The sequence below is a fragment of the Macaca fascicularis genome, chromosome 4 (assembly GCF_037993035.2).
Source record: "Macaca fascicularis isolate 582-1 chromosome 4, T2T-MFA8v1.1".
NCBI classification, from domain to species: domain Eukaryota; kingdom Metazoa; phylum Chordata; class Mammalia; order Primates; family Cercopithecidae; genus Macaca; species Macaca fascicularis.
The window spans coordinates 132,799,392-132,825,586 of record NC_088378.1 but is presented as its reverse complement, the minus strand read 5'-3'; the positions used below and the strand labels follow the sequence as shown (position 1 = coordinate 132,825,586).

Genomic DNA, 26,195 nt, shown 5'->3' with positions numbered 1-26,195 from the left:
TCCTTGCCAGCGGAAACCTTCCCACTTCTCCCTTCACTTCTCATTTACAACCAGACTTCTCCAAATGCTCGCACATAGTATGTTCACTTTCCCATCTCCCATTAATGTTTCTTTCCCCCATTTCTGGCTCAAGTTATTTCTGGCACGAATTATTATTTTTTAGCAGCCTTATTGAGATAAAATTCACATACCATACAATTCACCCATTTAAAGTGTACATCTCAGTGCTTTTCAGTATATTCACAGAGCAGTATATATCACTGCAATCAATTTATAACATCTTCATCACCCAAAAGAAACCCGTCCTCATTAGTCTGTATTTCCTCTCAACCCTCCCAGCCCTGAGGCAACCCCAATTTTCCTTTCTGCCTCTATAGACGTGCCTATTCTGGACATTTCATACAAATAGAATCATACAATATATGTTCTTTTGTGACTAGCTTCTTTCTCTTAGTGGAATGTTTTCAAAATTTTTTCGTAGTAGCCTATATATCAGAACTTAATTTCTTTTTTTCTTTTTAAAGAAACAACGAGGTCTTGCCCTGTCACCCAGGCTGGAATGCAGTAGTGTGAATATGGCTCACTGCAGCCTCTAATTCCAAGGCTCAAGCAATCCCTCTGTCTCACAAAACTTCATTTCTTTTTATTGCTGAATCATATTCCATGGTATGGTTATGCCACATTGTATCTATCCATTCACCAGTTGATGGACATTTGGGTTGTTTCCACTTTTTGGCTACTGTAAAGAATGCTGCTGTGAACATAAGTGTCCAAGTTTTTTTTTTTTGGACTTAAGTTTTCATTTCTCTTGGGTATGTATACCTAGGAATGGAATTACTGCCTCCTAACTCCATGTTATACTCTTTCAAGAGCTTCCAGGCTGCTTTCCAAAGCGACTGTATTATTTTTCATTCCCACCAGCAGTATATGAGGGTTCCAGTTGCTCTACACCCTTGCCAACACTTGCTATTATTTGTCTTTTTGATGATAGCTGTCCTGGTGAGTGTGAAGTGGTATCTCAGGGTGGTTTTGACATATGTTTTCCTATTAGCTAGTGATGTCGAGCATCTTTCATGTGTTCATTTTTGTGTTTTTGAGACGGGGTCTGACTCTGTCCCTCAGGCTGTGCTGTGGAGTGCAGTGGCGCCATCTTGGCTCACAGCAACCTCTGCCTCCTGGGTTCAAGTAATTCTCCTGCGTCAGCCTCCCAAGTAGCTGGAATTACAGGCACGTGCCATCACGCTCAGTTAATGTTTGTATTTTTAGTAGAGACGGGGTTTTGCCATGTTGGCCAGGCTGATCTTGAACCCCTGACCTCAAATGATCTGCCTCCCAAAGTGCCTCCCAAAGTGCTGGGATTACAGACGTGAGCCACCGTGCCCGGCCTCCTGTTCTTATTAACCTTTTGTATGCTTTCCTTTGGAAGCAGGTATTCGGATCATTTGCTCATTTTAAAATTGAATATTTGTCTTTTTATTTTTGAGTTGTAATAATATTTTATAGATACTAGTTCCTTATCAGATATATGATTTACAATTTTTTTCTCCCATTCTTTGGGTTTTCTTTTCAATTTCTTCATGGTGTTCTTTGATGCACCATGTTTCTGATTTTGATGAAGTCTAATTTATCAATTTTTTTCTTTTGTTCTGCTTTTGGTGTCAAATCTAAGATAACTTTGCCTAATCCAAGATCATGAAGATTTATGCCTATGTTTTCCTATAAGAGTTTTTTTTAGTTTTAGTTCTGAAATTTTAGGCCTATGATCCATTTTGAGTTAATCTGTTTGTATGGTGTATGGAGAAGGTTCCATTTCCTTCTTTTGCAAGTGGATATTCAGTTGTCCCAGTACCAGTTGTTGAATCCCATTAACTTTACTATTATATGGTATTGGAAACGTATGGAAAAATTTATGTGACATTCTCCCATTTGTTTTGTGGGCATATTCTTTTCAAAAGATTACTGTGTTATTTTGTCGAGGTTTCTGGATATATCATGCGGATGCCAAGATAAACATGTGTGTTCATTCTGCCAAATTAACTAGAGTGTCTGGTTCCTGAGGGGATTTCAAAGCTGGGATGTATAAACACATATGTCCAATCTGCCGTGATCAGCTGGAATTGTCTACGTGCTTAACACTCATTTTCCCTGTTAGACTGAAGTGGCTTCCAGCCTCCATTACCATTCCAGTGTTTAGCACTGCGTCGAATGAAGTGAAAAGGACGAACTGAATGAACGATGGAGCGAGGTCAGAAGAGTTGGTGGTCATGGAGAGGACCACAGAATGTCTTTGGATAGAAGGAGGGACACCATGTCTCTTGGGACTAAAAAATGATGAGAATGCATTCAGATACAGATTGCATGGTCAAGAAAGGAACACATGGGGGCAAAACATGGGGAATATGGGACTTCCCAAGGCTTTTCTGGAGAGAAGTTTGCATGGACAGACTTGGGATCCTCTGCAGATGTATTCTTGAAAGCCCAAAGTGGCTGCTCCTATTTACTTTTTTTTTTTTTTTTGAGACAGGTTCTTGCTCTGTTGGCCAGGCTGGAATGCAGTGAACATAGCTCACTGCTGCCTCCTGGGCTCAAGCAATCCTCTTGCCTCAACTTCCTGAGTAGGTGGGACCACAGGCATGCACCACCATGCTTGGCAAAATTCTAAAATATTTGTTGTAGAGATGGGGTCTCACCATGTTGCCCAGGCTGGTCTCAAATTCCTGGACTCAAGCAATCCTCCCTCCTCAGCCTCCCAAAGAGCTAGGATTACAGGTATGAGCCACTGTACCCAGGCCTGATTTACTTTTACCATTTTTTTTTTTAAGAGATGAGGTCTTGTGCTGTCACCCAGGCTGGAGTTCAGTGGCACGATCATGGCTCCTGCAGCCTTGAACTCCTGGGCATGAGCAATCCTCTTGCTTCAGCCTCCTGAGTAACTGGGATTACAGGCACGTGACACTGCATCCAACTACTTTTCTTTGTCCTAAAATGAGTGTATTTTGTGGGCATGTCAAAAGACTTATTGAACTTTATAAACCAGTTTTCTTTTCTGAAGTTGACTAGTTCTCAACTTCTTCCTAAAGCATTTGCTAGTAGAAGAGTTTAGAAAGACAAAGTGCAGGCATTTTGAATCAGACAAAACTGATTTCAAATAGTTTTTCCAACTACTGTGTGACCTAGGAAAATTTCTTATACTTTCTGAGCCTCAGTTGTCTCTGCTGTGAAGTGGGGAACATAATATTACTCATCCCAAGATCAGTGTTTAACTAAATGAATTAATATGTGTGAAGCTCTTAAATTGATGCCTGTTACACAACACCATGCTCAATTAAAAACTTCGTCTAATTTCTCTCTCCAAACCAATACTCTGAATTGTCTTCTTTTGAAACCACATCTCATCTTCAACTTCTGACATCATCTTCTCTCCACCCCTTCAGCCTTCTTTCTTTTCACCTTGATATGAATATCAAGGTAGATTTCTATGCGTGATTGAGTTAGGGATAGATCAAAGATGGACTTTTTCATCTTTCTGCTATTCTTTGGGCCTTAGCAGCTATGCTTTTAACCACTGACAATTTTGAATTTGAAACATCATGCCATTTTCAGCTATCTCTAGCTTTTTTTTCGAAGTGAAGTTAATTATAGTTTTATAAATTAAAGTCATAGGACTAATTTTCACAGTGTTACTTCTAAGTATCTGGAAAATAATAGTCATTTCTCTATTTAACAGACATACACGAAAGAATGGGCTGACATTCTAAACCACAAAAGTAAGCATGTGGAAGAAGCTGTCAGAGAACTTATATCAATATTTGAGCAGATTTATGAAGTGAAATACACTGGGAAACTAGCAAAGCAGTCAGGTAACTTTTCTCGTTACTATGTTTGAATTACAAGATCTACAGATTCGTTCTTATGTAAGCACCTTCTGCTTAGCAGATACTGAATTCCAGACCCTCCCTTCCCCAGAAGCAAAGAAGGTGTTCAGCATAAATCACATTGTTTGTACCAACAGTTTAAGCGCAGAGAGTTCTTTTTGTTAGTTAAGCAATGGTGGGAACCCGCACCCCTGTCAAATCCAAGTTCCCAACCCAGGTCCATCATTGCAAGCTGGCCTTCCTATGGATAGCAGTCTCAGGCCTGCTATGCTAACTCTATTTTTTTTTTTCTAGTACAGCATTCTAATCAAGTCACTTTGACTATTTGATTTATTTTGCTTTTTTTTTTTTTTTTTGAGAAAAGTGAACCAGGAAAAGGTAAATTCTATAATTTTATTGAATCTGGAGAACTTAATCTGGGTGAGACCATGTTTTAAGACTTTTTTTCTTTTCCTAGATCCTTCTCTGTAGAGTAAGCTATGAATTCCTACTTAGAACTGTCTTTGGGGTTTGGCTACAGATAAATGGTACCCAGTTGACGAGTGCATTCCCAAGGAAGAAAACACGATAAGGAAGCATGTATTCTCCATCATCCATTCCCCCTCCCGTGATTAAAGGATGCCCTAAAAGGCTCTGTGTCATAACTCTAACTTTTGATTCTGCCCATGTCCTCATAACCTTCATTCAGTTTGCTTGACTGGGACTAAGAGAAACTTCCTTACTTCATCACATCTGTTCAGGCAAATTTGTATGACAAGGTGCCTGTAGCATTCAAAGTTGATGAAATAATTTTTACCTTATTGATTTTCCTGTTCTCTCAATAGGTTCTAACAGTTTCAGTTTTATTCATAAGCCTGAGAGAGAAGCTGTGAATTTGGATCCTCTTTATCAGGGGCAGGGAATTTTAAGAAAAGGTTCCTTAGTAGGGGAGTGTTTTGCTTCCTAGATTATGGTTTAAGAACATGAGACCTTTAGCTTTGCTCAGATTATTGTCCTGTCCTTGATATCTCAAATCTTTGGATAAATTGGAAGACAAAGACATATTTCATCTTAAAGTTTTGTTTTCAAGCTCGAAATAAGAACTGACTAGGTAAAACTTTGTAGTTGGAGGTTTTACTTAGTATTGTAAGGGGATGTGCCTGTCAGTCACGAACCCTGTTTGCTACACACCTGCTCTTCTCCCCAACTGCTGCTCAGGGAAGTAGTGTGAGGCTGGCTTTGAGCAAGGCTAGCCACTGACTGCACCAGGAGTGGGTCACTGACACAGTGTGCCACCCAGACTCTCGAAGGAGACCGGAGAGATGGCTCTGCCATACAGGAATGAAGTTAATTAGCTAATTACCACCATATTTGAAGTAGGGAATCTGTGGGAAGTTGGCTTTTTGGAGTGAGAGGAGAACATTCCAGTCAAGCAGAGATCCCATGACAGTGAAATAGCAAGGAGAGAGGAAGAGAGAAAGAGAGAAAGAGAGAGAGAGAGAGAGAGAGAGAGAGAGAGAGAGAGAAACTGTGAACTGTACCTGGAACACTGGTTCTTAATGGGACTAGAAGGGATTTTGCCCCTGAGGGAATATTTGGCAAGGTCTGGAGACATTTTGGTTGTCACACAGTGTGTGTGTGTGTGTGTGTGTGTGTGTAGCGAGGGGGTTGCTACTGGCTTCTGGTGGATAAGGGCCAGGGATGCTGTTAAAAACCCTACAGGACAGCCCCCAGCAACAAAGAATTGTCGCACCCAAGATGTCAGTAGTGCTGAGGATGAGAAAGCCTGAGCCTGGAATGAGTATGCACATCACACCCTTCCTCTTACAGTTTTTCCACTTCGTTTAATTAGTTTTCATCACAAGCATCAAAAACACAAAAATATCATTTCATTCAAGTTAGAAAACTCAAAAGGTAAAGAGATAATTTAGAAGGATAATAGGTAAAACTCTCTTAAAACTTTTCTGAATTCTAGATTGTATATTTACAGAGTGTATTTCTTAGTAGAATGACAATTCTATTGAGGTGGATAATTTAAATTGAATTCAAGGATGACTCCTACAGGAACAAATGCAAAAAACAGTTTTTAAAAAACAGTTTTTAAAGTAAGAGCTTTTTTTTTTTTTTTTTTTTTTTTTGAGACGGAGTCTCACTCTGTCCCCCTTGCTGGAGTGCAGTGGCCAGATCTCAGCTCACTGCAAGCTCCGCCTCCCAGGTTCAGGCCATTCTCCTGCCTCAGCCTCCCGAGTAGCTGGGACTACAGGCGCCCGCCACCTCGCCCGGCTAGTTTTTTTGTATTTTTTAGTAGAGACGGGGTTTCACTGTGTTAGCCAGGATGGTCTCGATCTCCTGACCTCGTGATCTACCCGTCTCGGCCTCCCAAAGTGCTGGGATTACAGGCTTGAGCCACCGCGCCCGGCCTAAAGTAAGAGCTTTTTTAAAAGGGGCTTCCTAAGAGGGTTTGGCCATGTAGAATACACGTAATGCTAAAAAGTCAAATGTTATATTTTTGTTTTGTCTTTTGTCTACAGAACAGCGGAAACACGTTGTTTTTGGAAGTGAAACAGAAGAGGGTGAAAACAATGACTATGAAGCTAATGTTGTGAATGAGGTTGATACTAATGATAAAGAAGATGAATTTAAAAAGGTATTTATTGTGGAACAACTTCATACAATTCACAGAATTATGGTTTATAGGATTATAGATAAACCCCATATGGTGCTTCTTCCAGGCAGTTCTGCAACCAATCTGTATCTAATGTATAACAAAATCCATAAAGTATAATTTTCAATTTTATATTGTAGGCTCAGGCAGTCCTTTAAGTTTTCCCCAATATCACAGCTTCTGATGTGATTCTGTCAATCACAGTTTAGTAGTCACCTTCCCTCATTGTGATTGACCATGTTTTCTTATATAGTAAATGTGACTTCAGGGATTGGAGCAGCAATCAGTTTGACTCAGAATGGAAAACTTTGTTCTCAGTTATTGTGTTTAATGGTTAACTGTATTGCAAGTCCAGATTGTGGTTCACTTGGGGCTCAGGGATCTGCATTTTAAACTGGCACTGTGGCTGACCACTCTGGACTCTCCCCCAGGAGAAGCCCTAGATAGGCAGATTTTCACGTTGTGTTGAAATGTGTTGAGAATGAAGGTTCCGAAGGGGGCCTGGGGTTTCTTTTTCCTTCTTAGCCCTCACGGTTCTGGTCATGCATGAACTTTGAATGTCACTGTCACATTTGCACTCATTCCTGCTTTCTCCTCCCCGGGTCAGTTTTCTTTTAATCCTTCATACCCACCTTCTTTTCATTCTTTGTCTATTTTACCCACTTTGACACAATCTGATACAGTTTTAGAACTAAACAGCACACCTTTATTCCATTTTCACCTTCTTGCTCAAGGATTATATTGCCAAATAATTGGGAAACACTTTGCTGCAGCATCTAGACTTCTGCAGTTTAGGCTTCTTCTCAGTACCACTCACCAGGCAGCTGTTAGCAACCAGCAGGTGTCAGCTGGAGCAGTCCTCTCTCAGAAGTGCTTGTCTTCCAGTTGCATTACCTTTTGACACTGGCCGAAGTCCTCAGAGCATGATTGAGTACCCTCAGAACCTCTCCAATTGGGGGATCGCTGGGGCTGCATTAGTGGTCACCTCCTAAATAGCCTCTCCTCTCAAATTCATCTCCCACATTGCTGCCAGAATGGTCTCACGTAAAAATCTGATTATGTCACACCTGTGCTTTAGCCTGAGCATTCACCAGCCCTGACTGTACCCCATTGCCACATGGAAAAGCTTGATATTCCTCTTTGTTCATGCCTTATTACTCTCTCTTCTGTCACACCAACCCAGTCTCAGAGGGGCTGGGTTCTAGAGCAGTGAGGAACAGTATGGCCAGAGCCTTGCCCCGATGTGTGACTCATTGTGTAAGCAAGACATGGGCCCACATCTCTGCCTACCAGGCTCCAAACCTGTCCTGTGCTCTGATCAATAAACTTGGCTATTTCTCCCAAGGGAAGGAAGGGTGTGGAGAGAGGGTCAAACCACAGTCCCAGAGGGTGGAATTTTCATCTCATATATTTGAGTATTGCACATTTTAAAATACATTTATCCACCAAGCTGAGCTTCTTGAGGATGGAGACTAGTTATCTTCTTGTGCCCACGCCCTTAATTGAGAAATGTACCACGTTTAAAGTGCTTCAATTTTGTCAGGTGAAAATTGAGTATTGAGCCAGCCAGGATTGCTCTGAACATACTGTGTGAATTTTGGTTTTTGAATAAGTTCCTTTGGTTTGCTAGGGTGTTTATGCAAACACATTTTTCATGTATTTTTGTTTGTCTAAAATAACCAGACAAATAATTTAGGATTGAATTTATTTCTACACTGTCATTGAAATTGTACAGTTTATTATTTGTTGCCTTTCACATGCCACATCTAATATTGTATCATTGTTTTGGGGATGCTTGAGGTTTTTTTGGAGGAGAGATACCAAATTTAATTGATTTCTTATTACAGGAGTGTAAAGAGGTCTTTGCTTTTTTCTCTCATCAATTACTAGACAGTCTTCAAAAAGCTACACGGTTATCTCTGGACACAATGAAAAGAAGAATATTTGTTGCAAGGTAAGTGGAAAATATGCTAATTATATCTGGTAATCATACTTATATTGTAATGTGAATAGCACCTCTAATAAATTTATTAATTTAAAAAACTATAAAATTTAAAATATAGCATTCATTAAAAGACTGTGTGAAAGTATTTGTGTAATACTGCAAGAACTGTGGTCAAAGGAACACCCATGTTCCCCACACCCTACCTGAGATAAAAAAGGCTACCAGTCCTCTCATGGGTCCTCTCACTTCTCACCCAAAAGTAACTGCTATCCTGAACTTGGTGTTTATCATTGTCTTGGTTTTCTTCACAGTTTACTATGTTTTTGTATCCCCAGTCCACGTATCATTTAATTTTGCCTGTATTTGAACTGCACTTGGTATACTGTTTTTGAGATTCATCCATGAGGTATAGTTTTTTACGCTTCTGTGTAGTTGGAGTATACATAGTCTGTTTATCCATTCTACTGGTGATGATGATTTGGGTTGCTTCAGTTTGTGGCTATCATGAATAAAGCCTCTGTGAGCATCTTGTAACCGTCTTCTGCTGCACCTGCTAAGAGTGGGTTTGGTGGGTCCTAGGGTATGTGGATGCCTCATTTTACCAGGCAGCACCTAGTGAGAGTGCCCATGGCCCCTCATCCCTGCAGACAGTATTATTCAATTAAAAAATTCTCGCCAACATACAGGGTGTGAAATGACATCTCATCAGGATTTTAGTTTACATTTTCTTGGTTACTGATGAGATTAAATATACTTTCTTGTGTTTATGGGCCATTTGTTGTTTCTCTTCCTTAAAATTTGTGTTCCTAGTTCAACCACGGTGGAAGACAGGGTGGTGATTCCTCAAGGATCTAGAACCAGAAATGCCATTTGACCCAGCAGTCCCATTACTGGGTATATACCCAAATAATTACAAATCATTCTCCGATAAAGACATACACACACGTATATTTACTGCAGCACTGTTCACAATAGCAAAGGCTTAGAACCAATCCAAATGCCCATCAATGATAGACTGGATAAAGAAAATGTGTCACAAATATACCATGAAATACCATGCAGCCATAAAAAAGGATGAGTTCATGTCCTTTGCAGGGACATGGATGAAGCTGGAAACCATCACTCTCAGCAAACTAACACAAGAACAGAAAACCAAACACCCCATGTTCTCACTTATAAGTGGGAGTTGAACAGTGAGAACACATGGACACAGGGAAGGGAACATCACACACCACGGCCTCTCGGGGAGTGTGGGGCTAGGGGAGGGATAGCATTAGAAGAAATACCTAATGTATATGACGGGTTGATGGGTGCAGCAAACCACCATAGCATGTGTATACTTATGTAACAAACCTGCACGTTCTGCACATGTACCCCAGAACTTAAAGTGTAATTAAAAATAAATAATTGTGTTCCTTTTTTGGTCTGTTTTTCTATTGAATTGGATTAATTCATAAGTATTCTTAGTATATTACATTATTGATGATAATATAACAAATGTCTTTTGTCAGTTTTGCCTTATCTTTTCATTTTCTTTATTAATTTTCATTTTCCATTGCCGAGTTTTAAAAATATTCAAATTTATCGGTTTTAGTGATTTGTGGTCTTTTTAAAGAAACCAACTCTTCCCTACTTCATAATGTCTTCCAAAACTTTTGTAGTTTTAACTTTTATATTTAGGGTTTTAATTTACATGATATTGATTTTTGTGCTTAGTGTGAGGTAACAAATAAATATAATTTTTTCCATGTGGTTAATTAGTTGACCAAGCAAAAGTTGTTAAAAAATCAGCTTAGTTGTGAGGTCAGGTGGGGGAGTTATTTAAGTTGCATTGAATCTATAGATCGATTTGGAGAGAATTAGCATCCTTACAAATATTGAGTCTTCTATTCAGAATTATGTATTACCTCTGCATTGATATGTCTTCTTTAATATCTCTCTGTGACGTTTTATAAATCTCTGTGTAAAAGTCCTACACATTTTTGTTAGATTTATTCCTTGCCTATTCATTGCTGATTTTTAATTTAATTATACTGTTCAATTCTCCCAGTGTGATTGTGGATTTATTAAATTTTCCTTTTGTTTTGGTCAGTTCTTGTTTTATGTATTTTATGGCTGTGTTGTTAGGTGCATACAAGGTAATAGTAGTTAAACCTGCTTAAGAGCACTGTTCCTTTTATTTTTATTTGGCAAATCCCTTTATTTATATTAATCCTGATTCCTCACAATTCTCTTTAGTTTGTCATTTACCAGCTTTTTCTGTGTAACTGTTTCGGTCTCTTTACTTAAGCCTTTCTCTGTACTTTTTAGTTTTACCTCTTTATAGTTTTACCTCTTAAAAACATTGTATACCTGATAATTTTCCTTCAATCTCATTATCTCTGTCTTAGTGAGTTTAATTTGTTTGCATTTATTGTGATTTTTGATATAGTTGCACTTAATTTATGACATTTTATTTTGTGTTTTCTTCTCACTATTCTTTTTCTTTGATTCATTTTATTACTATTGTTGTCTTTGGAGTGGATAATTTTCACCATTTATTCTCTTTTCTGTACTTCAGTTCTTTAAGTGATTACCCTTAACTTTAGAATGCACATATTTTGCTCCAACTAAAAAAAGTACTGGCCAGGTTCACTGGCTGACACCTATAATCCCAGCACTTTGGGAGTCTGAGGCAGGCGAATCACTTGAGGTCAGGAGTTGGAGACCAGCCTGACCAACATGGTGAAACCCCGTCTCTACTAAAAATACAAAAATTAGCCAGGCCTGGTGGTGCACGCCTGTAGTCCCAGCTACTAGGGAGGCTGAGGCAGGAGAATCGCTTGAACCTGGGAGGTGGAGGTTGCAGTGAGTTAAGACTGCGCCATTGCACTCCAGCCTGGGAGACAGAGTGAGACTCCATCTCAAAACAAACAAACAACAACAACAACAACAACAACAAAGTACTGTCCTTAGTTTTGCAGTTTTCTAGTCTTATTTCTGACTACAAGGGCTTGACAAGCTTTACTGACTGAACTGTACACATTTTATTGCTGTTTGATGTTTTAGTTTTACCTTTGTGTGAACACTCAAAAATAATATATTAAAATAATTTATTTACTGGCATACTTTATTAAAATCTCCCGGTTCTCATGTGCTTTTTTGTATCCCATTGGTTCTTTAGTGAGGATCTGTGAGAAGCAGACTCTCTTATTCTTCTTTGTAAGTCTGAAAATGTTTCGCCCTCATACTTTCACAACATTTTGGCTGGATATAAAATTTTTCTTTGTCTTTTAGCACTTGGAAAGTATTTCTTCATTTTTTTCTGAGTTATGTTGCTGCTGATGAGAAGTCTGTATGAGTCTAACTGAATATTCTCTTTTAATCCTTAATGTTTCTGCAGTTTTCGTACCCCATGTGGATTTGTCTTTGTCTAATCCTGCTTTGTTCTCAGAGCCCAGTTTCTATTTGAGGGTTTATAGCTTTCCTTAATGCTGGAAAAAACCTCAGCAATTTCCCCTTTAGTTATTGCTTCCAGGATATTCTTTCATTGTCTTCTTCTGGAACTCCTATTAATTGAATGTTGAATAGAATGACCACATAATTTATTGTTTCAACTATGGAACTTTTGTGAGTGAAGGGGCACTGTCCAGATGAGGTCCCAGGACACAGTGAATCTGGAACTGTCCTGGGCACACTGGATGTGTGGACATTTCGTATGTTGGGGCTTCTCTTTCTCTTCTCCTTGTCTCCTAATGACTCTGTCATCTATGTTATCTTTTTGTCTTTCTGAACTACACTATGGGCAAGTACCTCTGTATCTATTCTAAAGATTTTGTCATCTGTGACATCTTAAATATTTCAAGAAAAAATACTTTTTCCTTATCCTCCAGATATGATATTATTTCTGTCTTTTTAGTTTAGCAATGTTTTTTTAAATTTTTTTGAAAGAGTCTTCATATATCGCTGAACATTTTCCCTTACTTTAGAGCTTGTTATCTGGGCATTACTTTTATCTGGAGTGAGTTTCTGTTTCAATTTTGGGTTTTGTTAGCTCTCTTTCTTATCCTTAGACATATTCACGCATACTTGGCTTTTAATGTGCAGGCTCTCTTTGAGCGAGAGCTTTGTTTTCGTGTTTCTTTCTCCTTCCCTCCCTCCCTGTCTATGAGTTTCACTTTTGCCTCTAAATGACACTCGGAACCCTGAGTACAGAACCAGGTTTTATTTCTTCACAGTTACTGGCCCCTGGAGAGATATTGGGGGTATGGCAGGTTCGGCCAGGGAGCACACAGGAGGCCTGACTTAGTTACTTGTCAAGGAGTCTGTGGATGTGCTTCTTTTGCCCCAGGTCTGCATCCGCTGGAAAAGCCGTAGCTGCGGGCAGTAGGTTGACAGACCTTGTCTCGCAGCAGCATCTGCAAGACAGGTGGGAGAGCCTCATCTCAGTTTTTGGCCTTAAGTAGTGAGGCTGGCCGAGGCCCTGTCCCTCATTGAGTCCTGTCCATCCTCTATATTTCACCAGAGCCAACCTCCCGACGGTCACTGCCTCTTTCCAGCCCGGAAACCTCACTAGGCTGTCCTTGTGTTTCTCTCCATTTCTACTTCATGGAGATGCTTACCTTGTATTTGAGCATTCTTGTGTCCTTTATCTCCCATCCATGATTGTGATGGGTTTGGCAAAAAGAAGTTTTTTTGAAGGATGCACTCACTAGGCCACATTGATTTACAAGTTCTGTGGCAATTCAGAAATTTTTGAGGAAGCATACATGAGGATAGTACTAAAAAATCCTTACTTGTCTAAAATGTCTCTCTCTTATCCTCACACACGAATGCTAGCTTGGTCTTCTGGGATCAGAATCCCTTTCTCTCATACACTACAGAGGCTGCTCCATTGGCTTCTTTGGTTTCAATTTTTAGAGGAGAGTTCTGCTGCTAATCCGATTTTCCCTTCCAAGTAACAACTTGTATTTGTTTTGATCCTTACAGGATTTCTCTTTTATTCTTGAAATTCACAAATTGTATGTTTAGATGCAGGTGGGTTTTTTTCCCCCATTAATCCTGTCAGGCACATAGAGAATCTCTTCAAAATGAAAAAACAAGCCTATTCTTAAGGTTAAAGGAGTGCTTTGCTTTAATTTCCCGTATCTACACAGTATTCACGTGCTGCGTCTAGGTAGTAAGCATCTCTGAGCGGAGTGATCCTGTGGAATTTACTTAACCTCTCCCTACCTTGGTTTCCTTATCTACAATATGAAAATAATAATAATCATAAGGTCTGCCTCACAGAATTAATGTGAACATAAACTGGTAATTTATGGAAACTGCCTGGCATACATTAAGCATTCAAGAAATGTTACCTATTCTTATCTTTTCTCTAAGTATTTTCTCTCTCTTTGTATTTTGCATCTGAAATTTTGGAGAATACCTTCAGCTGATTCTCTAATATGCTGTATAAGGTACCAAATGATCTAGTGCGGGGTTCACTGCCTCTATTATTCAGCTGTTCCTTTATACTTTACGAAAACTCTTTCTTATTCTCAAATTATACACTTTGAATCAATGCCCACACGAATTTTATTGCAACATCTTGAATTCCACTGGGAGACTGTGAATTGAGGGGTTTTGTTTGTTTGCTTGCTTTTTGTTCAGTCCTTTCCAATAATAGGTTTATCTGGGAACCCTTGGCCCTGAGTGCTAAAAGTTGGGTCTTCACTTTGGAACTGTAGTCTCTGTTTCTTGTGATCTCCTCCCACCCCCATCTGCTTGTATTTAGAAAGGGAGATGTAAGTTTTCAGTAATGACAGTGTTTCTTGCACTCCCAGAGAAAAAGACAATGGACAGTTTGCATTTATTATAATTTTGTCTGGGATGGGGTGGAGGTTGAGACAGAGGGAGCTGTGCTAGCCAGAGTAATTTGCAGCCCTGCGGGTGTCCTTCATAACTGGACTCAGGCGTTTGTGCTGCTGTCTGTGCATGAGAGATATTGTTTAACAAAGCGGTTTTTGGAAAGCATGGACCAGACACGTCCTGTTTAATCTTGTAAAAATATAAACAAAGAAGCATATAAAGGTATATGCTGGTGATCTCATCCTGTATCTGTTGCAGAGCTGGGAACAAAGAATGCCTTTAGTAAACATTGTTAAAGGTTATTACTGAGAAAAAACAGCATTAAAATAGTAGAAAATGTATATGAGATTACTAGTTTGCTTCTAAGACTATCAGGTCATTGTATTTTCTCAGTTCTCTGCAATTTAGGGCTCTGTTATAAGTAATATTCTCTTTGTGTAATGTGGCCTTTTAAAAATGTTCTTTACTATTAGGACTGAATTTTGTAGCATAATAAACTGTTAATGAAATTTTAGGTTAAGGTTAATCAGCTAAATGTCCATCTCATTGCAGCCATTATGGGCGAAAGCGATCAGAAGATATTATTTCCTTTATAAAAAGTGAAGTACATCTTGCAATTCCTAATGTGGTAAGTATTATTAAATACACTGATATTTTGGTAAGTTACTTAAGAAGCATAGTACTAGAACTGAGCTTTCATTTAGGGTGACGTTCCGGTCCTATGTATTTTTTCACTTTTCACTGTTTAACAAATTGGAAATGTCATTTATATCTGTTATGAAAAAGTCACTTCTGGGATGGGCACAATGGCTCACATCTGTAATCCCAGCACTTTGGGAGGCCAAGGTGGGTGGATCCCCTAAGGTCAGGAGTTCGAGACCATCCTGGCCAACATGATGAAACCCCATCTCTACTAAAAATACAAAAATTAGCCAGGCGTGGTGGTAGGTGCCTGTAATCCCAGCTACTCGGGAGGCTGAGGCAGGAAAATTGCTTGAACCCGGGAGGTGGAGGTTGCAGTGAGCCGAGATCACGTCCCTGCACTCCAGCCTGGGTGACAGAGCAAGACTCTGTCAAAAAAAAAAAAAAAAGTTACTTCTGTATTAGCTCATGGTGTATTGAAGGCTTTGTTAAAGAGTTGAGTTAGCCATCTGTTCTGCCATCAGTTAGCAAGCACCCTACCAATTGCCTTGCTTTTCCTTACTTCAGACATTAAATTATCTAAATAAAATCATCACAGTTGTCCAGATCCCTACCCCAAACACATGTCTGTGAGGCAACCCACTAAGGTAAGGATGGCAGAAGAGAAAGATAAAAAGAGCCTGTGCCCTGAGCGTCTGAATCATCCGTATCTTCCCGTAGCACTTATCTCTACAACTACCCCAGCTGCTGATGGGCATCTGGAACTCCAAGCCACATGGGATGGCTGAGCTGCCTTCTGCGATGGGTCAAAGGATAAGGCCAGGCAGAAACGTGACTCACCTAAAACCACCTTTAAATGGTCTGACCTCCTGAAGGATAGTGTCTTAGCTTATTTGGCACATTTCAAAGAACTGAGGTCAGACTCTTGGTGGTGTAGCTTCTTCAGTTACTTTGTTTCATGGATTTCTAACACATAGTCTGTAATTTCCCACTGCGTTCTGCCACCCCCATGGGGAAAAGGATGACAAGTACTAGTTTGGCCTTTTTAACAAAATCGAAATGTCATTTCTGTTATTAAAAAGTTACTTCTGCATTAGCTCGTGGTGTAATGAGGCTTGCAGGAATCGATAGCAGGAAAACTTCAGGATAGAGAAAATCTGCTTCGCCCCCCACACCATCTTCCTCTGTCATTCTCCCCATCAAATCAGCCTTCCACTGGGCCAGCTGAGGCTTGCCCCACTCAGTGGGGAGTGGAGGTGATGAAAATCGAGGGATGGACGGTATGTGCCAGCGGTATTACACATTTGTTTCTTCTTTCCGCAGGTGATGATTCCTAGTTTGGATGACATTCAACAAGCCATTAACCGTATGATCCAGTTAACCCTGGAGGTCAGCAGAGGAGTGGCTCACTGGGGGCAACAGCAAATCCGTCCCATGAAGTCGGTCATTCCCAGCCCCACCACTACTGACCTGACCCATCAAAACACAGGAAAACTGCTGAAGAAGGAAGAAAGTAAGAATGTAAAATTAGTCAATGATCTTACTGATCCTTCTGGATTTGATAGCATATAGATTTTTAAATCATTTTATATGTTTGATATATTTCGCGTTTAAAAAATAGTATGTTTCATCTTAAATGTAACATGCAGGCATTTTTTCCTGGTTTTGGGTGGTGGGTGAAAAGGATTTTTAAATCCCTTGTCTACTGTGATGATCTTAAGTTAAAAATTAAAATAAGCCTTAGCACTAATTTTACTTTCTGCATGATAGTAGGTTGGATAAACTTAACGTAAACATAAATTCGTCGCTTAAGTAATTATGAATGTGATATGATAGTGACCCAAAATTTCATGAACCTTTTTTTTTGACACTTCCTGCATAGAAAGAAACTGGTTTATTTTTTATTTTATTTTATTTTAGTTCCAGGGTACGTGTGCAGGATGTGTAGGTTTGTTACATAGGTAAACATGTGCCATGGTGGTTTGCTGCACCTATCAGCACATCACCTAGGTGTTAAGCAAGCATGCATTAGCTATTTTTCCTGATGCTCTCCCTCCCATCACCCCCCATCACCCACCAACAGGCCCCAGTATGTGTTGTTCCCCTCCTTATGTCAGTGTGTTCACATTGTTCAGCTCCCACTTACAAATGAGGACATGTGGTGTTTGGTTTTCTGTTCCTGCATTAATTTGCCAAGGATAATGGCTTCCAGCTCCATCCATGTCCTTGCAAAGGACATGGTCTCATTCTTTTTTCATGGCTGCATAATATTCCATGGTGTATATGTACCACATTTTCTTTATGCAGTTTACCATTGATGGGCATTTGGGTTGGCTCCATGTCTTTGCTATTGTGAACAGTGCTGCAATGAACATAGGCGTGCATGTATTATTATAATAGAATGATTTATATTCCTTTGAGTATATACCCAGTAATGGAATTTCTGGGTCAAATGGTGTTTCTGGTTCTAGGTCTTTGAGGAATTGCTACACAGTCTTCTACAATGGTCAAACTAATTTACATTTCCACCAACAGTGTAAAAGCATTCCTATTTCTCCTAGCTTCATCAGCATCTATTGTTTCTTGACTTTTTAATAATTGCCATTCTGTCTGGCGTGAGATGGTATCTCATTGTGGTTTTGATTTGCATTTCTCTAATGATCACTGATGTTGAGCTTTTTTTTATATGTTTGTTGGCTGCATAAGTGTCTTCTTTTGCCAAGTGTCTATTCATGTCCTTTGTCCATTTTCTGATGGGGTCGAAAAACTGATCTCTTCAACTGGTCTCTTTAACTTTCTAATGGGATTGAGAAACTGGTCTCAAAACTATGTAGCTTCCACTGTGGTTCAGGGAAAGGCAAATTGAAAACAACAAGATACTAGGTGAGGCCTAGTGTGGTAGCTCACGCCTGTAATCCCAACACTTCGGGAGGCCGAGGCAGGTGGGTCATCTGAGGTCAGGAGTTTGATATCATCCTGGCCAACATGGCAAAACCATGTCTCTACTAAAAATGCAAAAGGATTATCCAGGCATGGTGGTGGGCACCTGTAATCCTAGCTACCAGGGAGGCTGAGGCAGGAGAATCACTTGAACTGGGAGGCGGAAGTTGCAGTGAGCTGAGACTGCACCACTGCACTCCAGCCAGGGCGACAGAGGAAGACTCTTGTCTCCAAAAAACCAAAACCAAAAACACCTCCAAGATACCAGGTAAGCTACACGACCAGGTGGCTCAGACCCCTATGGTACCTTTCTATGTTGCACTAACATTGCTTTCTCAGCTTACATCTGTGGTCTCATGGGGTGTTCCCTACAACCAGCTAATAAAGGATGAAAAATCTCAGGACTGGTCTATTCGAATTGGCTTAATATGTTGTTGTCAGCTGAAAATGGACTTTTATTGCACTACAGCCCACTCAGGAGTGGCCCTAAAGGGCAGTGAAAAGGGGAATTTCCCCCAGTGGGCAGAGCTTCAAGCAGTATAACTTTTTTAAGGAGAGTGGTCTGAAGCAAAGATATACATGGACTCTTGGGCAGATGAATGGCTGGACTGATCATTCAGGACCTAGAAAGAGCAACTTTGGAAAATTAGAGGCAAGAAGAGCTAGGGAAAAAGCATGTGGATGGATCTGTGAATTTATATAAAATACCTGGCAAGATAAATCTTAGTTCCTTCAGGGGCTGATCGTAATCCTGAAAGACACAATCCAATGCCATAATCTCAAATGTTGAAATCCCAAAAGATCAAAATCCCAAAAATATAATTCTGGAAAAAATAATAGTTCTTTTAATAAACAATTCTTTTAAATATATCTATTTACATTTTTAAAGGGGGATTTGATTTTCAGAATTTTAGACATGGATTTTATACTTTCAGGATTTAGATTTTAGGGATTTTGAGCTTTTGGGATTTCAATATTTGAGATTATGGTGTTTGGGATTGTGTCTTCTGAGATTATGGATCAAACCCAGTTCTTTCTTCAGAGAGGTAAAATAATTTTTCCAAAATCACAAACCTAATGAGAGGGCTGGGAATTAATCCATATAAGAAGATTAGTATCTTATTTTTTTTTTTACTTTTAGTCCAATGTTTGCCGTTATTCTTTATTCTCTCCTTAGTCCTTCCGTATATTTTTCTATTACTGTAGCAGGCTAAATGTAAAACTAAAAATTGCTAGATGCAAAAATCTCCTTGGACTTATCAACAATCTTGCAAACGAGAATTCTATTCTCTGCAAAATTATCAACCAAGTACAATATAAATAGACATTTTCAGACATGCAATGGCTTTTAAAATGTACCCTCAACACACCCTTTTCCGCAAAGTTACTGAAGGTTGTAGTCTTCCAAAATGAGAAAGCAAAAGCAAAAAAAAAAAAAAGATGTAGGATATTGGAAACAGGAATAAAATGCAGCAGACAGGTGAAGGGAATTTCAAGGTGAATGTTGAAGGGTGATTGTGCAGTGATAGTTATGTTCTAAGCGTAGAGGGCAACCAGTGTGACTTGGGAAACAGATGAGTTTTGACTACTCTCACCAAATGCCGGATGCCGTTATATATACTGTCCTTTAACTTGAAGACAGAATGCCGGGGTAAACCTGGTCTGTATTCTTGTCTGGACTTTCTTGTTCTCACCATGTGCTGATGAAGTTGCTGCTCTACACTCATTGCTCTGGGTCAGCTGAGGAAACTTATTTATTCCTCAGAAGCATTCTGCCTTGACCAACTACTGAGAACTGTAGGCAGGTAACTGTGATATAAGGAAATAGATATCAGCTCACTATCCTGGCCATATTCTTGCTGGACATTTATTACTCGGCTCACAAACACAGTGCTGCCAGATGCCCTGATTGTCATGACACATATATTTTCTAGGACTCATTTATATCCTGCCCCATAGCTTCCCCCACAAAGGGCTTTTGTAAACTCGTAGAAAAGATGAAGCCAGACTAGTCCCAGAGACTCTTTTCTTGGAGGAGCCTTCATCTCACATGAACAATTAATGTTCTTTCCTTTACAGCTAGTTTTGTGCTTACTGCTCAGTTTTTAAAAATTGTTTAGGGATAAGCATGTTGATTTATTGTAAAGTTTATCTTCAAAGAAAATTCAGGATAATGGTTGCCTCTGGGAGTAAGGGAAGGGAATGGGATTAGAGAGGTGCCTAGAGAGGACTAGTCTATTGGTACCATTCTGTTCTTAACTTGGTGGTGAGTACATTGGAATTCATTTTTTCTTCTTCTTTAATATACATTTTATTTCTTGTGTTTTATATATGTTTGTGTAAGTATATTTCACTTACCCACACACAGACATAAATACAGCTTCTTAGCAAACCAGGAATAAAATGGATTTTCCAATAATGTCATCTGTAAAAATATTTAGAAGTATTCCATTCCTAATAAAATGAAGAATAAAGAAGGAAGCCCACTATTATCATTTTTATTTGCTAGTTTACTAGAGATCTTCATTATGAAATAAGACAAGAAAAAATGAGAAGAGTTGGAGAGGAAGACTGAGATTGTCCTCATTTAAAGATTATACATAGAAAATCCAGGAAATCTAGAAATAATTGTTACAACCAATAAGTTCAGAAATATTTGTGTATAAAAGATCAACATACAAAACCCCCAGTATTTCTACATTCACCAGTGATACAATTAATATATAGTAGAAGCATATATATTTTATTAGCCACAAACCATAAGGTCTTTAACAAATAAATGTAAACAAAAATTTGCACAGCATTTTTGGAGAAGATATTACTGAATGAGATAATGGGGAAGACAAGAATAAGTCCACATCATGAAGAAGTCAATTCTTTGGTTAATCTATAAATTCAATGCAATTCCAAAGAAATCATAATAGATTTTTTTCTGTGGTCAACTTGATTTATAAATTTGATTGTAAAATTATATGGAAGTGAAAAGAGTTAAAAATAGCCAAGAAAAATTGGTGGTGAAGAAAAGCAAGGTAGGGGTTCCTGCCCTGCCAAATACCTAGGAGTATTACAGAGCCAGGCTAAGAAGGACAGCCTTTTAATGATCCAAAGATAGATAACATACAGCAGAACAGGAGAGTGGGTGCAGAAATCCTAGTATATATGAAAATATATGATATAGGTGGATTTACGAATCAGTGGAGAAAGAATGTACTGTTTAATAAATGTGGCTAAGGATTTGCTTCCATATGGAAAAACTTTCAGTAGTATCTTTTTGTTTGTTTGTTTGTTTGTTTTTGAGACGGAGTCTCGCTCTGTCGCCCAGGCTGGAGTGCAGTGGCGTGATCTCGGCTCACTGCAAGCTCCGCCTCCCGGGTTTACGCTGTTCTTCTGCCTCAGCCTCCCAAGTAGCTGGGACTACAGGCGCCCACCACCTCGCCCGGCTAGTTTTTTGTATTTTTTAGTAGAGATGGGGTTTCACCGTTTTAGCCAGGATGGTCTCGATCTCCTGACCTTGTGATCCGCCCGTCTCGGCCTCCCAAAGTGCTGGGATTACAGGCTGGAGCCACCGCACCCGGCCTCAGTAGTATCTTAAATTAGATACACATCATACCCACGATTCTATATCCTGCAACACTATTCCATCTATTTTACAACACTTTTAGAATAAAACAGCGCAATGTATTTAAAACACCAGGGTGGGGAAGGATTCTCAAGACATATGAAGCTCAAACCATAAAAGAAAAGATGTTTAAATTAGACTTCTTTATATTTAAAAACATCTTTAAAGGAGCTTTAAATTTAAATGACCATGCTGAAGTCCTTAATAAAATGTTAGCCAACTGAACCCAACAGTATAGGAAAAGGGTTGTGTAGTGTGACCAAATGAGGTTTATTCCACAAAAGCAAGGTTGGTTTAACATCCTAAAATATACCATATGAGTAGAATAAAGGGCAAAAACTCATGATCGTCTCAATAGACATAGAAAAAATATTTGACAAAATCCAACAGCCTTTCATGATAAACATGCTCAACAATCTGGGAATAGAATTAAACTTCTTCAACCTTATAAAAGGCATCATATCTAACATTGAAAGCCTGAATTGTTTCCCCCTAAGTTTAGGAACAAGTCAAGAATACTAGCTCTCACCACCTCTACTCAACATTATAGTGTAGGTTCTATCAAGTGGATTAAGATAAGTGAACTAAATTGAAGATATACAGATTGGAAGGGAAAAGGTTAAACTGCCTTTATTAGCAGATGACATGATCTTGTATGTAAAAATAACCTAAGGAATCAACGCTCATACACACACACACAAAACTATTAGAACTAATAAATGAATTCAGTAAGACAGTAAGACTGCAGGATACAAGATCAATATACAGATATCAACTATATTTCTAAATATTAGCAATGAACCATCTGAAAATGAAATAAAACAATTGAATGCACAAAAGGAAGGAAGAATAAAATACATTTAACAGAAGTATAAGGTCTGTACACTGAAACTGTAAAACATTGCTGAAAGTTATACCATGAAGAAATACATCATGTTCATGGGTTGGAAGATCCAATATTAATAATCTGGCAGTTCTCCCCAAATTGATCTATGGATTTTATACAATCTCTATCAAAATCCCAGAAGGCTTTTTTTGGTTGCAGAAGTTGATAAGTTAATCCTAAAATTTGAACAGAGAATAGGGGAATTCAAAGGACCTATAATGGCCAAAAAATTTTGAAAAAGAACAAAGCTGGAGGACTTACCACTACTTGGTTTTATTTATTTAGAGATGGGGTCCCACTCTGTTGCCCAGGCTGGAGTGATGTGGTGCAGCCTCTGCTCACTGCAGCCTCTGCCTTCTTGGCTGAAGCAATCCTCCCCTTTCAGCCTCCAAGTAAATGGGACTACCGGCATGTGCCACCATGCTCAGCTGATTTTTGTAATATTGTAGAGATATGATTTTGCCATGTTGCCCGGGCTGGTCGTGAACTCCTGGACTCAAATGATCTCCCCGCCTCGGCTTCCCAAAGTGCTGGGATTCCAGGCATGAGCCACGGTCCCCAGCCAGCTGGAGTCAAAATTTATCTTCAAAAGATGTAGGTTCAAGTTAGCCCTCATTATTAGAAGTGATGCTTAGTCCACATTTCTCCTGTCAGCCTGGCCACAATTCTTTTATTTTGGCTTCTTTTATCTCTATTCAAATTGCATATAATGACAAAAACTTTGAAATTCTCCACCGAGAGTCTTTCGGATCTAATTTCTTCACCCAGTTTATTTTAGGGTCCTTTTTAGAGTAGGTGGATCTGCCTAGTTTTCAATTTGACACCCTAGAAAAATAAAAGCATTGGTGGCTGTTGAAGACTGTATCAAACTGAACGGTCTAAGAAAACGACGCAAATACTGTATCAGTAGAAATACCAGGTTTAACAAGCAGGAAGCCAAGATGCCAGATGCTGAGTATCTGCGGCGCTGATGTTTAAACACCCCAGCAGAGGTTGTCTCATTTAATTCTCACGATTACATCCACGAAGACTAAATACTTGGCCCAAGGTCATTTGATTAATAAACTTAATGTCTGTCCTTGAACCACTGTGCTATTCCTCAGGGTGGAAATTTCAACGCTTTTAACCTTTTCTTAAAGGACGTTAACATTTTGGGGGGTTTTAATCAGTGTCTTTCATTTATCTGCTCTGAATAACAGTTCTTCTACATTAAAGAAATCTAGATCCCAACATCTGACACCATAGTTTAATGAGCATCCATGAAGATAGCAAGAGAATAGCCCTTAATTACTCGAAATAGCTCTTAGTTTCTTGGAGGGAGAGTCTTTAAGAAAATAGAGTTTGAAAAAGAATCAGAAATATTAAAACTGATAGTATTTAAAGTTGAATATAGAAGTTATTTATAGTGTAAAAACATCTGCTTTCAGGATCTTTTGAAGAAGTTATTCCTGCAAGGAAGCTGAAGAATTTTTACCCGGGGGTAGCGGAGCACAAGGATATTTCTAAGTTGGTCCTGCTCCTTTCTTCCTCTGTAAATTCCCTAAGAAAGGCGGCTCATGAGGCCCTGCAGGACTTTCAGAAGTACAAGACTCTCTGGACCGACAACCGCGATGTCAAAGTGAAGGTGTCTTTCCACTACTTGTGATGTCATTTGGGTTTTGTTTGTCTCTAACTCTTGAGGGTGGACCAGGAAAATATCAGGGAAAATGACAGGAACTCATGAGCAGAGGCCAAGAATCTATAAATACCAAGCACCTGTCACCTTCTAGCTCATGTAATTCTCACATGGACGCACTGAGGCAGTTGGTATTACTGAGGCTCAGACAAATTTTGTTCAATTTCCTTAAACAATTGAGTACCAATTATGTGCCACCACTGACTAGAGGCCAGGTATTCAAAGGTGCATCACACTTCTGTAGACCCAGCTGTTTTTCAGTAAGAGACTCAAGGGAACTTTAGAACTCTGAATAACCATGCCCGGCAGATGGTGAAATTCCTTGCCTCCCGGTGGACACCCCATTTCTTACCTAGCCACTGGCTCCATTGCACACACAAGTGTAAAAGTGTATGAGCAAATGCAATTTTCTAATGTAAGTTTGGTAAGATTTATATTGTTAAAAAATTAAAGAAAATATTGACTATTTCTTACCACAGGGATTTTTGGCTAACAACCCCTCTCTGACTGAAATCAGATCAGAAATTCTACGCTATGCTACTTTTGAACAGGAGATTGATGAGTTGAAGCCTATTATTGTTGTAGGAGCACTTGAATTACATACAGGTATTTTAAAAATATTTATTATGGAAAGTATCTGTACTTTCACATGAAGCATTACTTTATTTAGCAAGCAATTATTAAGCTATCTTGGTACAATAGTATTATATGAAGATATAATAATAATAATATACCAAGGTATAATAATAGTATTATACGAAGATATATTATAATATTATTATACCATTAAAAGTAATGGCAAAACTGCAATTACTTTTGTACCAACCTAATATAAATGTTAAATAGTTTTGGGCCATTGATATTCTTTATACACACATCCATAGACACACTATACAGGCCGATTCCTCCACTGGCAGTCAAACAGCTAAAACTATAGGTGAAATTCTCTTTTGGGTTACTGTGAGGAGGGGCTTGTATACATGAGATGAGAGTCAAACAGTTTGAAGTCTGCCAAGAAGTTGATCCATTTGGGATTAGAGTATCAAAGTATGATGAGACAATCATTAACGTTTGAAATACGAAGATAACTTACTGCTTGCTGTAGTGACAGAGAGCTGTACTGGTCAGGCACAGTGTACCTGGCAGGGCAGACTGCTCATCTCATACAGGGTGTCTGGGCAGCATGGAGTTGAAGGACTGTGGACGTAGATAGGTTGACATCATCTGTGTAAGGATGTTTACTCAGGTGAGACTGTTGTAGGCTGGTTGGCACTCAGAGGTGGGTTCATTGGAGTAAGTCTTTCTTGACTAGTTGACATTCAGAAGAAAGGGCCTGACACTGCTTGGGTTGCACACATATGAGAACTGATGTTGACTTCCTCTGTGGTTTGGGTTTAAAGCTGGTTGTGGTGGCTCATTGTTACCGTGGTTACATAACAATCAGTCTTATCCTAAGTTTGTGGGAAGATTTTGTTCTCAGACAGTATTTGAATGAGGTATTTTACATCCATTATCTACCTTAAGTAGATCTTCAGGTCTGTTATCAAGAAATTAATGTAACTGTGGCTCTTGAATTTGACCACTTGGGTAACTTGACCTCTTTAACCTCCATTTCCTCTGCTGATGAAAATGACAGTATTCACCTCACGAAATGCTTTATATAAGATGCTTAGCATAGTACCTGGCATATGATTGATGTTGAATAAATATTAAATATTATTATTATATCTGCCAAGGAAGTACTTGTGATTCTCTGAGGAAGAAAAGTACCAAAGGATTACAAGTACTTGAGGGGGATTATTTATCTGGAAATCAGAAACTATGCATCAGTGGCATAATTACAAGAACTTCTGTAGCGTTTTGGAAACTGTACACTATTATTTTTTAAAAGTTCACATTTGTCTCCTCATAATGGTTAGCACTATGCTCCACAGTACAAAAAGCAACTGTAGTATACTGATAGAATGGGCTGGGGGGCTTGTTTTTGGAGAGTGGAATCTGAAAATGGGAGAGGTGATGGTAGTTATAAAGAAAGGGGAGGGTGGGCTGAATCCCTGAGGCCTGAGGAAAAAGGTCCCCCTAGGGGACCTCATGAGATATGATCTCACAGCCTCAATCACCAGGCTGGCTGCATGGTTGT

General features: G+C 39.2%; 1 protein-coding gene and 1 non-coding gene across 2 annotated transcripts in view; one reads left to right on the top strand and one right to left on the bottom strand.

Moving 5' to 3' along the window:
* The window catches only part of DNAH8 (dynein axonemal heavy chain 8), a 314,891-nt gene that overhangs the window by 75,043 nt on the left and 213,653 nt on the right, over positions 1-26,195 (top strand). Inside the window, exons 21-27 of the mRNA XM_065544087.2 lie at positions 3,728-3,860; positions 6,386-6,501; positions 8,367-8,473; positions 14,846-14,921; positions 16,259-16,448; positions 23,808-24,004; positions 24,535-24,661. Coding sequence (XP_065400159.1) covers positions 3,728-3,860; positions 6,386-6,501; positions 8,367-8,473; positions 14,846-14,921; positions 16,259-16,448; positions 23,808-24,004; positions 24,535-24,661 — 946 coding nt within the window. The remainder of the gene's footprint in view (positions 1-3,727; positions 3,861-6,385; positions 6,502-8,366; positions 8,474-14,845; positions 14,922-16,258; positions 16,449-23,807; positions 24,005-24,534; positions 24,662-26,195) is intronic.
* LOC123573227 (small nucleolar RNA SNORA8) lies at positions 23,277-23,374 on the bottom strand. The gene has a single exon (XR_006697956.1). It is a non-coding gene; the product is annotated as a small nucleolar RNA SNORA8 (small nucleolar RNA).